This window comes from Psittacula echo (genome assembly GCF_963264785.1).
Source record: "Psittacula echo genome assembly, chromosome: 4".
Taxonomy (NCBI): Eukaryota; Metazoa; Chordata; class Aves; order Psittaciformes; family Psittacidae; genus Psittacula; species Psittacula echo.
Window position 1 is genome coordinate 59,682,383 of NC_137738.1, and position 15,398 is coordinate 59,697,780.

The following is a 15,398-nucleotide window of genomic DNA, read 5'->3' on the forward strand; positions in this document are numbered from 1 at the left end:
TAAAGCTGCTTTTCCTTGCATCCTGGAGACATTTTAACCCTACGCAGTCAAGATACCCGAGATATGGTAACACATGCTTTACGGAATGGATGCAGATCAGTATTCTCTGAAAGCACTCAGATGAAGGTCATCAGTCCCTGATTTTAAGTATGTGAATCTGCTTTTCAATCTGAGCTTTTACTCACACAAGTCAACGTGTTAACACCCATCCTCCCAAAGCCAACAAACATCCTGGTTATATTCCAGGATTAAGAGAGTGGGTACAATCAGACAGTAACTTCATCAGCATTATTTTCCTTCTTTGAGAAATAATGGAATCCTCCCTGCTGTAACCAGCACACCAGGAGAGCTGTGTGTGCAAGGTGTCCTCTGTGTGCCCCCGGCCCAGGGAGGAGCAGAGCCTGCACTTGAGCTTAACCCTGCGGCACGGTTAATGTCAGTTTTAGCACAGGTAACAGCCACAGAAGGTGGTGAAGCGAGTCCCAGCCCTCTGCATGTCTGAGCCCACCATTAATATTGAGGAAGAGGCACTAGGAAGGAATAGAGACATCAGAACTGAAAGGATCAGAACTCCTGAAGGACCTAAGCAAGGCTTGTCACTGCAAAATCCCTCATCGGACACACCAGTGAACCTTGGCATGTGCCAACACCAGCTTATTCAAACAGGCTGGATCCACTTCCTGGGGAGTATAAACAAAAAAAAGTCTCTCTTCTCCTTGGACAACTCCATGCAGTAGGATGTAGACTGCTGCTATAGCAGGACTTGAGACAATCAGAGGGGACCACTTTAAATGTTCTCTTACTTTCTTAATCAGAGCAGCACTTGACTTCCTCTAGAGGAAAAGATTTTAAGCGATGTCTACAATTTTTTCAAGCACTAACATCCTGTACTCAAGCCAACTGCTTCTCAAGAAAATGTTACAAAGACAGAGAACCCAAGAGAAACAATACACAACGTCTGTCACCACCACAGGAAGTAGGAAATCAGGCAGGACAGATAATGCCACAGCCTGCATTTAAAAAGAAGGGATATGGGTTGCTGAAGAAACAGTGATTATTTTTTTTTTTTTCAACAAAAGGATAAAATTTACATAGTTTTCTTTCACAAAGTGAGAGCTCCAAAAGGAGAAGATTGATACAGCGGGAAATCTACAACTTGTGGCATAGTTCTGGGTAAGAAAAACAATTCTCAACCACAGGTGCTGAAGAAGAAAGAGAAAAGGAAATCAAACAAACTACCAAAAGTCAGAAGAAAAAGAACATGACTATTTGACAGGCCACATGCTTTGGAGCTTATACAAGCGAAATCTGGCCCAAGCCTGTGAAAGCCAACAGAACCTCCCTGGGATCCTGCACAAAAATCTCAAGAAGTCAGTAGCAAAACAAAAAGCTGCCACAAATATCACCCCAGAACTACCTACAGCTTTTTTGCTTTCTCCCCTCTGGTAGCTACAGCTGTGTGCACATTAAAAAGATCCTATTTCAGTGCCACAGGTGAGTCCCTCTGGAAAGGAATGAGAGTGAGAGAACAAAAAGTCAGTGGGCATTGCAAGCAGAAGCAAAACTCACAAGGGAATGAAACCTCCAGTGAAAACATTGGGGAATAACTGCTCCTAAAGGCACGAAAGTATCAGCCTAAAGAGGGTCACAGAGCAAAGCTTAAGCTTTTGGGAGAAGTGACTGATTTCTCATTTGATGTTTGTACTTCCTGACTCCACAAGAACCAAAGTCATCATTGTAAGGTGTACATTTTGGCACAGTATTCCAGTGCAACCTTCAAACACACTGAAATAATCTAAATAGATTTTGGAGGAAATCCAACAAATTCCTCATAACTATTTTATTTGTCCATGTAGTTTAAAGATTATTATTAGCACTGAAGAGTTAAGGAGAACACCAAGTTAGTCTTCAGAGCCAACACAACCCACTCTTTTCGTGTTTATACATATTTCACACACTTTTTCCTCGGCTTCTGAAAGGGAGATATATGCATCTATTCAGAACTTCTAACACGGCTGAGACCTGAACCTTACCATCACAAGAATGGAATAAAATAGGTAGATGCAGAGGCAGCATCTCTGAGTCTTTCGTGCAACTGAACTTGCTAGATGGGTGATGAGTGTATTTTCTTTTTAAATTAACCCTTTACATGCATTTAAGCAGCAGATCTATTCAGACTGTTACAAGTTTATCATTCAGGCAGCGTTAAACTGGAATTCTTGGTTTGTGTGTTGTTCTCTTTTTCATGCAAGCCTAGTAAAAAGTTAACATTAGCACCCTGCAGCCTGCAGAAGCACAGACACAGGGATGGAAAGACAATGCTGCAAAAAGGGTAATGCCTGTCATACGGAAAAATGATAGGATGGTTTTGTGCCCTCTAAGAGACTAAACCCAATAAAGTGGAGAGCATTCCTTCATTTGCAGATGCAGTCAGTAAGTGGTTTACCTCGGATTCCTACCAGAAGCCCATAATAATTTGTCACAAACCATCTTCATGGGCATGTGACACAGATTCTGTAGCTACTAGCACCAGTAAGATTATTTTTGACACCAATTAGGGTTATAAAGCTGATTTGTCTCAATGCAAATTTAGATTTTAACATAAGCCACATATTTTTCACCTTTGCTTAGAAAGCAGCAAATTACAAGAAATCATTTTAGCACTCAGTTTGTTAAAAATCTAAATAAATATCAAAAAACATTCTGCTGTAAAAAAAAAAAAAATTGCTGTCATGGAACAAAGAGGAAGAAAACTATTCTTTTCTGATTCTTATGTAGGAGAATCAGTTCAGCTTTACTAGCAAACAATGTAAAAATTAATATAAAAACCTAAAGATGCAGAATTTTCTTTGCCATAAATTGCTATATATTCTTCAGTGACGGTAGGTGCTCTGATTATTTACCTAGTTTCTTAAGATACACTTTCTCTTTCACCTGAAAAGCAGATATTTAAATCACTTTTATCCTGTAAAGCACAAACTGTAAATGGATATTAGTAAAGAATAATAAATATAAATGTTAGATAATAAATTTATTACTGCAAAATAATAAAACTAGACTTCCTTTCTAAAATTATTTTTATGACCTATCAGTACAGTAGACTTTGCAGGAGAATCCAGCTTGTATTTACAGGTATCTGTTTCGAATGTACTCTCTGTACATGAGGAAGTCATCTTTTCCCAGGGGCTGCATGTCTCCTCTTCCAGCCTGAATGTGCGCATGAAAAATCTCTATTGATTTTCTATCAGCTCTTGGAGGCTGAACTTCATAAATATTGTCTTGAGAAAAGGCGGAGATGGGTATTCTGGAAAAAAAACAAGCATAGATAATATTTGGAACTTCAGGTAAAAATTTTCCACAGAAAGAGAAAAGTATTTATTTTCCTTGAAATATACATGACAGTCAATGAAAGGGCTACTTCCAACTAGAGAATTCATTTACCTAGATTTTTATCACTACTGCAGACCTGATAAGACCCAGCTTTCCAAGTAGGGTAATTAGGTAAGTTGTCACTAATCGCATTACAGAATACTTTCTCACTTCCCTCCACTCTGCCCTCATTTCTTCATCCTTCCTCAGTAAGTACCCCAGTTGAAACAGATCTGTGCCATGCATTACAGCAGAAAACAGAAAAACTTCATTGAGCTATCCACGTAGTAGCAATTGTAACAAGTGAGTGATTATGCTCTGAATAGAAAGGATTTATCAGATAAGAACTTTCCATCTAATTACAAAGAAACAGACAACTTGTTACCAGCAACAGCACTTAGTACATTGGGACTGCTGATATTTTATGAAAGTATGTTTTTAAAATAGCCTCATAAAATACATAGTATAATTGAATCCTAATATCTGAACCTACTCATGAGAAAAACACGAAGTTTGAAATTTTATAAGAACCTGAGTTTGTCAGACCTTTTCTAAGCAATGCTGTTAATCGGACTCACTCATAAGGTAGAAGCTTGTCTTCTAACTGTAACTCTTGAAAACTACATAGCCAGCAGGTCAAGGGAAGTGATTGTTTCAGGGCTTGAGAGACCATACCTGGAGCAGTGTGTCCCCTTTGAGACTCTCCAGTAAAAGAGAGACAATTAAATATTTGGATGAGTCTGGCAAAGCTCACCAAGATGATTTAGAGAGCTGGAGCACATGGCATATGAAGACAGACTGCAAGCCCTGGGTTTGTCCAGCATGGAGAAGAAAAGCTTAAGGGGACCTTACTGCTAGCTGCAACTACCTCATGGGAGGGGGCCTGTGTGGAGCTAGGCTCTACTTGAAGTGTGGGGTGAAAAGACAAATTTCAAAAAGGGAATGCAAATTATGACATGGGATATTGCAATTAGATACAAAAGAACTTTTTTTCCACTGTGATGGTTGTCAGTCACTGTTGTTACTCAGAGAGGCTGTGGAACCTCCCTCCCTAAGGGTATTCAACAGTCAAGTGTATGTAGCCCTGAGCAACCTCATCTAATTTGATCCTCCTCTGAGCAGAGGACTGGATCAAATCACCTCCAAGCTCCTTTCTAGTTCTTAATAGTCTATGGTTCTAAGCCAAACTCTTCAGTAGCAATGTGTTCTCCACTACCAATAGCAAAGTAACAACAAAACTATATAGTCAATATATAATAAATGAACACTAAAAGTACCTGTGTAGCAATTTTCATTTTAGAGCACTTCAGCTGTATTCAGAAATACACTATGTACATTTCCCAGCAATATTTTAGTAATTTATTTATAAAATACTCCCAGAGTTGAAGAGTACAGAGGTTTTACCTGTGTGATAGCAGAACAGTTTGGATTCCACAACTGAACATTGCCATCTGAAGTAAGCTATGCATTAACTTTTCCATCTATTTAATTTAGAAGAATCAAATTTTGAAATTAACTACACGAAAAAACCAACTGACAGAACTACGATTCCATAGACGCCACTGTCATGACTCACTATCTGGGTGCTCTTCAAGGGACAAGAGGTATTTTTATGTGTATAATCTGTTTTAAAGTGAAAAACAAGGGAGAACTGGAACACCCAAACAATGGCAGAGCCCTTCTACAAATGAAATGCAGTAGAAGTTACATTAAGAGCACAAGCTAATGTTTGACACTTTATAATCCAAGATCTCTTAAAATGACCAAAAAACCCTTGTTCCCTTAATTTGTAGGCCTTTTACTCACTAAAATATGTTGGATTTTGGATGTTTCATCATGTGATGACAATGACACATCATATATAAACATTATATCATCATTATAAAATGACTGCAATGTATCATACAGTATAGTATGCCTAATATTCCACTACAGCTGGAATATAGTATCTAAAAATAAAATATGACTTTCTATATGAAAGTTGTATTTTTCAATTTCATATTTACATTTTTATTTTTCCAACACACACAGTAATACATTAAGTTGATTATACTTTGACTGCAATGACAGAATTACTTATACAGGTAAACTACTGAATTTGAGACAATAAAGTCACTGGCCACCCACAGTTTGGCTGCATAATTAAAACCAAGTTACATTTTACCAGGGTGTCGATGGAATTTGCTAGGTTATATCATAGAAGCATTTGGCTATTCTAGAATTGGAGAAAAAAGTAAAGCTAAACAGCTTGCAAAAAGTTGGCAAAAATTACTGCTCACAACATATTCTTATTTTTCCTTATTTTCAATTCCTGTTTAGGCTTCTTAGTGTTAGAATTCTGTGGCTCTACAGTGGAAAGTAAAGAAATACTAAAAATGTGAGCAAGTTACCTACCTGTATAATTAGGATAAAATTTCCAAAATGCTTGCCATTTTTATGCTTTTCTTAAAACTCTTATTTCAACAAGTTTCAAGAGTTTTAACACAAAACTCTTATTTCAAAAGAGCTGAAGCTCTTCTGAAGAGTCCAACCTCTGCTATTTACTCTCACTAAAATCAGCATTTTATTTTAGTTTTTTGTTGGCAAACTGTATGAGTAACACTATGGAAATTCTATGATACTTAACATTTTCTTGCTAGTTTATTATAAAATATTAAGGTAGGTGTTTGCAGAACTGATACCAAACATTAGTCAGTCTCACTTTCTATCTGAATGCTAAAAAAGTAGATTGCTTTTCAAAGCACCCATAACTTCGCAGATACTTATTTATCTAGATTAAAGCATCTGAGCTGAGACTCCAGCAATTGTATTTGACGCTAGCACATGTAATAAGTTAGCAATGTCACTATCTAACACCAAAAGAGGTCATTTACTCAGATATAGCTGCCCTCTCTAACCAACTAGCAAGTGAATAATGAAGTAAAATAACAACCAAACAAAGCCACAACACTAACTTGATGCCTTCTCTATTAATTTTTTTCTAAAGACATGACATTTCTGAAGCACTAATGAGTCAGAAGTCATTTCCTTAGGCTCATGGAAGCTGGGCAGCGAACAGTATATAATTTTGAATATTTAGTAACTAATTCTCAATTTTCCACCTACTTACTTCAACATGATAAAAATATATTGAAAGAACTGCATGTTCACGCATGCCAATTTTGATTAATAACCCTGTATTAAGCTGTAACTATTGTAGAGTACTTGTATTATCCAGCCATTTAATTAAAGTCTTTTCTTTAACACTATTCATGTAAAAATCTCATTTGCTTAGTAAGTTTAATATCTTACAATACAGTCGTGAAGGACAGCACATTATTTATGACTTGACTATCATCTCTCTATAGAGATCTGTATCTCTATGGCCTCCCAGTGAAAACTGCACAGATAAGAACATAAACATGTCATGAAGGACAGCACCTTTGACATGTAAAGTGCATTTATTTTTATCCCACTTGTGAGCAGGCTCCATGGTGTTACGGTTTCACCAAGAGCAACATTACCTCTTCCGTAAAGAATATATAGCTAAAATCTTCAGTTATAATGAGGATGTACCATCCTTCAAAGGAAAAGTGCATGGTGATGTGCTTAGCTCAGAGCTCTCAGAAAGCCACTGCATTTGTTTCAATATTGATTAGTTCTCCTCAAGTCTCTAAAGCATACCTAAGGGGGACAAAATGTACTGTCGCCTTATTTGAATCCCAAGCAAATATATTTGACCTACAAAACTCCAACAAAACCAGAGGTTTTTGTTGTTGTTGTTATGTTGGTTGGTCCTCCTTCCCCACCAAGGGGTATGTCTTTAAATTGCCTGCTGTGCTCTTGAAAAAGCCTTCAAGAGAATTTTCCTTCCTTAGACACCAACACCTCCATATAACAAAGGTTCAGTTACATTCTTTGTGAGTGGAGAGGACTGAAAGCCAGGAAACCTCCTCTGTCCAATTATACTGCTTGTATCTTACACAGCCAACCAGCAGCAAAACCTGGACTGCACCCAGGTCCTACAACAATCATCTGAAATTCTAGCAGCATGTATAGTTTTCAAAGGTTAGAGAAAGAAAAGACTCCTTCTACACAGGTATACATCTAAATGAGCATTTTACAATCCAAATTAGAAGCAGCTTCTCTACAGTGCAGACAGAAGGAATACGAGAGAAGGTCAGAACATCTGATACAGAAAGGTGGTCTCTGAGGAATGATCAATCTTTTAAATAGGGATTACTTATGCTGAGCTCAAACTAATTCAAAATTTAAAGATCGAACACACAAAGGAACCTAGGGGTACAAGTACCAAAAAGCCTCAAAAAACTATTGTGTTTGTTTTTGGAAGAGGAAAGCTCAGACTTACTTTTTCAAGTAGGATTACTTGAGGAAGACTGTTCTCTTAAACTAATGGACAGAAATTTATCACTTCACAGAGAAGACAGAGGGACAGGTTGAAAAAGGGTCCTGAGAATTTTCATTAAGAAAGTCTAAAAGCTGATGGGCTAAGGTGGCATATAGTTCAGTACTTTCTGGGTTGTTTTTTGCTAGAAACTGTTAATACTACAAAACTCCAAATTCAACAAAAGCAAAAAAGAGCAAGCTAGATTTACTGTTATATTCCACAGGAACTGGTTACAGTCCAATTTTTAGAGAATATGATTCCAATGCTGCTGACATTATGATCAAAATGGACTTGACAGGCAAAAGTGAGAAACACCAGCCCACTAACCCCAAAATAAAAAAACCCAACAAAACTCTCCCAAGCTTCAAGGAGGAGAACTTCTGAAGCATTTTAACAGCGATAACTACTTTAAATGATAAAATAGCGTTTTATAGTTTGGAAAAAGGCAAATTTAATAACACAGCAGAACATATTTTCACCCATTAAAAATAAAAAGAGTCTGAGAGCAGTTATAAAACTCAAAATGTTGGTTTGCAGGTTTGGATTTTTTTTTTTCCTAGTCTTCTGAGACTACTACATTAATTTTTTAACACATGCTACACAGAAATGCTAAACCAGGTGGACAGCAGATACAAACTAATTTTTTATGTGTGTTGCAGTAACAACAAAGTCCCTGTCAAGTCAGAAGTGCACTAACTACTATTTTATAGCTCAAAGTATTTTTTCAGTATAAAAAAAAGCACCCTTGGGTTTTGAAAAAGGATGGCTAAATTTCATCACAACTCATGTTGTTCAACTCTGAAGGTATGCATTCCACTGTTGCAGGCTTTATATCAACGGATGGTATGAGATTTGACATGTAGATTTTCATAAAGCCAACAGTATCCTGGGCTGCATCAAAAGCAGCATGACCAGCAGGTCGAAGGAGGCAATCCTGCCCCTCTACGCTGCTCTTGTGAGACCTCACTCGGAGTATTGTGTGCAGTTCTGGTGTCCTCAACATAAAAAGGACATGGAACTGTTGGAACAAGTCCAGAGGAGGGCCACGAGGATGATCAGGGGACTGGAGCACCTCCTGTATGAAGACAGGCTGAGAAAGTTGGGGCTGTTCAGCCTGGAGAAGAGAAGGCTGCATGGAGAACTCATAGCAGCCTTCCAGTATCTGAAGGGGGCCTACAGGGATGCTGGGGATGGACTATTCATCAGGGATTGTAGTGATAGGACAAGGGGTAACGGGTTAAAACTTAAACAGGGGAAGTTTAGATTGGATATAAGGAAGAAATTCTTTACTGTTAGGGTGGTGAGGCACTGGAATGGGTTGCCCAGGGAGGTTGTGAATGCTCCATCCTTGGTGGTTGCCCAGGGAGGTTGTGAATGCTCCATCCTTGGCGGTATTCAAGGCCAGGTTGGATGAGGCCTTGGGTGACATGGTTTAGTGTGAGGTGTCCCTGCCCATGGCAGGGGGGATTGGAACTAGATGATCTTAAGATCCTTTCCAACCCTAACTATTCTATGATTCTATGATTCACTGTAAACAGCAAGGAAATATGGAGAACCTGCAGATCAAGTGTGAACACTCAGGTATTAAAAATGTAATTTTTAAAATTTTAAACAGATATAAATAAATTAAAATTACGATCTAAGTCACCATGAGGCAGACAAATGTTAACAGTTTTATTGTTGAAATAATATTCAGCATCTCAGTTGCCAACTCTACCAAAAATGCTAGGCACATAAGCTTTTTCATTTGAAAAGCTCAGAGCTTAATATTGACAGAACAGACGAATGAGAAAAAGACAATTCCTCCTACACACAGTGATCTGAATCACAAGGAGTTCAAAACCATTTTCCCCAGATCCCTGGAAACAGCTCATGCTCTGCTCCCTGACCTGTAATAAGGGTATTATACAAGACGAAAGCCAATCTAACAAATTGCTACCAGTCACACAAGAAAGTTCTGCTGCGTTTGACCCTGTGGCTCTGTCTCTTCTGTACTTGCCCTGGTGACTTTCACTGGTCTAAATAAACTCATTAATCTACCAGGAAACTATTTGCTTTTTTGCTGAAATTAGTTTGCTGCAGACTGATGAGCTGAACTGATTTATGGAGCACTGTAACAAGCAGCAAAGTTTGCACAAGTAACAGAAAGAGCAAGTGGTAAGGAGGGAGGAAGGGAAAGAACAGTACTTCCCCCTTTTGGTGGCAATGAGCTGTTTGAATTGGCTCAGTTTAACTTCTACTGTCAAACCCAGTTGTGCTGTGATGTAAAACATTATACCAAACTATTTCACCTGTCAAACTCCATTTAATAAACCATCACAACATAGACTTAAATATAACCTTCAGTTCCCAGCCAGCTCTTTTCTGGAGTCCTACAACTCCAATCATGCTATTGGTTTTCTCCAGATCCTTCACAGTAGAATTCTTTTGAGGTGAGTGACCAAAAATGAACAGATCCTTCATGCCCAAAATGACAAAATTATTCCTTTTATGTGGTGTTGATTCTTGCTACTCTCTTGTCTTTTCTAGCCAACCAGAAGTACTAAGTACTTTCAGGGAAAGTGCCCCCAGTGATTTTCAAACCACCTCCCCAGAATATAAAATGAAGATACTCTCAGTAACAGTCATCTTAGTCAAGCCATTTTGCAAGACACAAGCACAAAGACAGTGCTAAAGCCATTCAGAATCCCAGTGAAGGGCAATCTTTCATCTTCAGGTAAAAGATGAAATTCCAGGTAATTTATAAACAGCCTGACAAGTAAATTTCAAGAGAATTATCACAGACAGGAAATGCTGAAGAATCACATAAATGCTTTGTTTAAAATACTGAGAGTCACAAAGAGGAAAGAGTCAAATTAAGTAAGAAAGACTAATTCTTAAAGCTATTTTTAGAATACCACAACAGTGGATACATGTGGGTCTAAAAAGAAATTAAAAGTTATCATAACACATCTATGTTGGATCAGATAATCCAAAAAGGTTAATTATGTCATATGTGCTTCTTAATATACAGCTGTTAAAGCATGTGAGATCCAGTACAGGACATCTTAAAGTAAAATGAATCCGAATACTCAGCAAACAGAAAAGAATTTAATCCATTGTAGAGGCAAGGAGTTTTTAGATAAGGAGGGAAGTAATGAAGATGATTCCCAATTTAACACAGGTATTTATATCTCTGAGCAGCTGAAGCAGTTCTTGTTTTAATTAAGAGGCATAGCTATCCTGTTTCCAAGAAAAGGAAGAAATAAAACAAGTTGTAGGTAAAAACACAGTATCTATTCAGACCCTTCTGGGAGATTTCAAAGGGCAGACTGCGGATAAAAAAAAATTACAAAGCACCTTTGCTGAAGACTAAGTGCTGCTCTGACAAAGCAAAGGGCTGCCTAGCAAGAAAGTGCTTTATTGAAGTGCAGAATATGTATAGAAAAAAAAGGAAATCCTGACTGCCACCCTATCAGGAGAAGACAGATAAGACACCTTTGTGATATAAGCTCAGTGTAAACAGGTGACAGAATATAAACAATTTCTTCACCTATACTTTCCAAGAATATTCATAACAATTCTTTATATCATATATAAACACTTTCACTGACATTCATGTAACTTTTTGATCTTAAGCAACACACTGGGGTGCATATTTGAAGCAGAGAGCATGCAAAAAAGCACTGTACTGTGAAACTAACGACACACTTCAGAATTCAAGATAACCTGTATTTTCCAAAGTCACTTGTTGACTAATGGTACCTTGTGACTCACTGTTTCCACAGCAGTGTCAAGAAACTATTTAGATATTTTGCATGGGTTTAATGTAGAACATAAATATACTTAAGTATCCTTTATTCATTAAACTTAACACTTAAACATCCTTTATGCATTTACTTCTGCCTTTCAACATACAAAACAGCCCAAGAACTCCTAGCATGTAAATACACAGAAAAATTCCAAGTTCAATACCAACATTTTCTTTATAGTACAGTTATGAGTAATAATGCCATGTTTACAAATATAAAGCTATTTTTATCTAATCCTCCAAGAAAGTCATTATACTAACAATGTTATATGGAAGTACTGAATTAACAAGAGAATTGCTCTAAACTGAGGCAAGAGTTCTCAAAAGTAACCAGTATTTTAATATACTTCATTAAAATTATAAACTGTACTGCTCTATTTCTACTTTCATGTTTTAAAGTGGTATTATAGATTAAAAATACTCTAGCAGAGCATTTAATTTCCACTTCTTTAATAAAGCAAGGTGCTCCATTGTTCACTGATTTTTGCTTAATTACTTTTATCTTCATGAGAAAATAATGTATATAATGTGCATATACACAGAAATAAACAGTAAAAAAGCCCATATACTACTTGTACATATATTACACATTTAATATCAAGGGAGTTTTTTGAAAACATGGACTGTATGGCCTATCTCTGAAGACAGGGTATGTTTTTCAAGTATTTAAGTAGAACATAGCCCTGGACCATGCTGCAAGTATCACTCACTGAAGTGTTCTCCTGCTTGAGCATCATCAGTGCCTTGCAAAACCTAATAGGACAGTAGACACCTATGGATGAATTAAAGCTGGTGCACAAACATTGCTGCTATACTGCATAGGCTACAATGGGTACAGGCAATGAAGACAGCTTGTATCCCGATGTACGCAGCCAGCTACTCTCTAAGAGCATTAAAGCATTTCCACACTCTCCTCCAGAAGGGCTGTAGTCAATCAAAACACTCAAGTCCCTGTTCAGGAGAGAATTTTTTGTACTCCGTGATAAATGCAAGAAGTACATTTAGAAAGTTATTGAGAGTATCTTTTTCAACAGTATTACTTATACCACACAGCAATGAGTACTAGGGAACTAGGAACAAGTGCACCGTGTCTGCCAACAGTAATTACACTACAGTTCTCAATGTCTCTCTTCACATACATGATAATACATTGTGCTAAAAGTAATCCAGCTCTGTTTAGCTCTTTTCAGATCTAAAATTCTACTCTTTTTTTCCTTCATGGATATTCTATGAACAAAAAGAGGAACTTCAATATTCTTCCACATTCTCCACTCCTCCTCAGTATTAATTCACTGCATCACTGTAGTCCCTGTTCATATATCCACTTTTTGCTCCTAATCTGTGTTTATAGCCTTTAATTTAAGCCAGAAGCTTCTCTTCTGTATTCTACAATACATATTTGAGTTCATAAATATTACTGAAGTGACACTGTAAACATAAGAAATACAAAAAGAAGTATTAGCTTTATGTATTAGATAAAAATGGCCAAAAGTTTTTAAAGTTGTGAGTGGCTGTCCTGGGTTCAGCAGTAGCAGTCAGTTTTTCTCCTTCTTAGTAGCTGTTGCAGCACTGTGTTTTTGACTTTCAGCCTGGGAACAGAGCTGATAACACCGATGTTTAGACTGACCAAGGACTTTGTGAGTCTCATGCTCTGCCAGGGAGGAGGAGAAGCCGGGAGGAAGCAGGGACAGGACACCTGACCCAAACTAGCCAAAGAGGTATTCCATACCACAGCACGTCATGCCCGAGGATGTAGAAGGGAGAGTGCCCGGAAGGGCTAGATCACTGCTGGGGTGGGGGTGAGGTACCGGTTGGTGAGCGGTTGTATTCTCTTCCTTGTTATTTCCTTTATCATTATTACTATTAGTGGTAGCAGTAGTGGTTTGTGTTATACCTTAGTTATTAAATTGTTCTTATCTCAACCCGTGGGAGTTGCATTCTTTCGATTCTCCTCCCCATCCCTCCAGGAGCGGAGGGAAGAAAGGTGGGGGGGGAAGTGGACTGCGTGGTTCTGATTTACGGCCTGGGCTTAAACCACGACAGTGGCTTTTAAGATTGAAAAAGGATATTAAAAAAAAAAGAAAAAAAACTTTTCTTTGAAAGTGTGGAAATGACAGCAACTGACCTCAGCCTACATTGTATCTCAGTGCTGATGAGAAACCTAAGCTTTAGATTGAGTGATTAATTTTACTATGAAAAAGACTGGGGTTTAATTGCATTTGTATCTCGAAGGAACTACTGGAGAATCGAATTTGCCCCCCCTTTTTTTTTTTCAATTAGAAATGCACCTAACAGCAAACTAATACAAGTTACTATAATTTTTCAATTTCTTCAAGTGCTCCTTGAGAAACAAGGAAATATACAGCCCAGCAGATGTGCCTCAGCTGCTGTTACTGAAAACCCTCTCTCTTGACCTAATCTTTAGTATAGTACGTTCATGTCATTTTGCCTCTAAAAAGTTAGTATTCTCCAAGGAGATTTCTGATTCAGAGCAGAAATTCAAACTCTGTTTGTGAGAAAGCTTCCTCATTTCAGAACGGAACAACATGCTTTTAAGAAACGGCTACATTTATGACTTTTCTTGAAAGAAAAATCTGTCACTGTCCAAACTGTATTTAAATGCTTTTAAAAAGCTGCAGAACAAAAACTGAAGAAAAAAAACCTAAGCTGTATAAAGATAGAATTTTAGGGGGAAAAAATTACCTACTGTAAGATACCCTGTTTCCTCTCATATCTGCACAGAAAGGTACGTTTTGTGTAACTGGCAGAGGAGGAGGATCTGCATGACTTGAAGAGTAGTACTGACAGGAGACACAGATTTATGTGCTCTATGACTTTTACATTTCCACTATTCAGAAACACATGGAAATTACACCTCAGAAAGGAGAAAAAAGAACATCTGACCCATCAGAATTATGTGGATAGACTCTAATGAATGCTGTGTTCATTTTACAGCAGCATAGCATGGTGAATAATTTAAGGGGGCAAGAAAGGAATGATTATCTCCTACACCATCAAAAATGCCATTACATAAAAGCAATTGCCTTTGCTCACGGCAAAAGTATTCCTATTATTTTAAAATGTTTTCTTTCTTTCTTTCCCTTCAAAACATTCAGGGTTGTTCCATCACATTTAAAAACAGTTTTACAGTTTGCCAACCTAATTTACTATTTTAAGACCCATCAGATATATTTTTTCATAAACCTACAGGGACATTTACCTTCAAAGTGCAAGTGAACGATGAACCATGCACAGTGGTATCATCACTTTAAATGCATACAATACCAAAGGACAAAGCACTGGTGTTAGGCAAAACTGCCTCATACACGGTATTAAATCTGTTTCATATTATCCTGCTCCCTCAGCCCTACTGAGACACCCCCAGTCTCTATCCCCTACTTGGTTTAAGTGCTGTGTTCAAGCCTCACTCACTCCCATCAGCATGTAGGGGGTGGACCAGAGGCAGTACAAGAAACAAAGCTGAAGTTTCTGTAAATCAGTGGATTGCAGTAAAGGTCTTGCAGTACTATGAAGCAGCTGTGCTGTTGGGTAAGAGATGACATACTCCAGAGACAAAAGTAAATAAAAACTGCCTAGATGAAACTAAAAAAACAAAAAAAGCAACAGAAGTATGATGCTCAAACAATTTAACATCAAATTTACCTGATGATTTTCCAGGTCTAATGAAAAAAAGCAAAAACAAGCTGAAGGGAAAAAGAAAAAGAATACTTACAAATTTATAACCCTATCCAAGTGGCGTTTTGAGCACAACTGCTGGCTGCTCTTGTCTTGTTTATGCTGACTCTGTCCCAGCTGAACAAACCTGTGGAAGGCAGTAGACAGGAGAATAAA

General features: G+C 37.7%; 1 protein-coding gene across 1 annotated transcript in view; it reads right to left on the bottom strand.

Annotated features, from left to right (window-relative positions):
* Positions 1-2,342: 2,342 nt before the first annotated feature.
* The window catches only part of FIG4 (FIG4 phosphoinositide 5-phosphatase), a 70,310-nt gene continuing 57,254 nt past the window's right edge, over positions 2,343-15,398 (bottom strand). Inside the window, exons 22-23 of the mRNA XM_080615126.1 lie at positions 15,280-15,369; positions 2,343-3,304 (exon numbers count right to left, since the gene is read on the bottom strand). Of these exons, the coding sequence (XP_080471252.1) occupies positions 3,127-3,304; positions 15,280-15,369 (268 nt within the window). The 3' untranslated portion in view covers positions 2,343-3,126. The remainder of the gene's footprint in view (positions 3,305-15,279; positions 15,370-15,398) is intronic.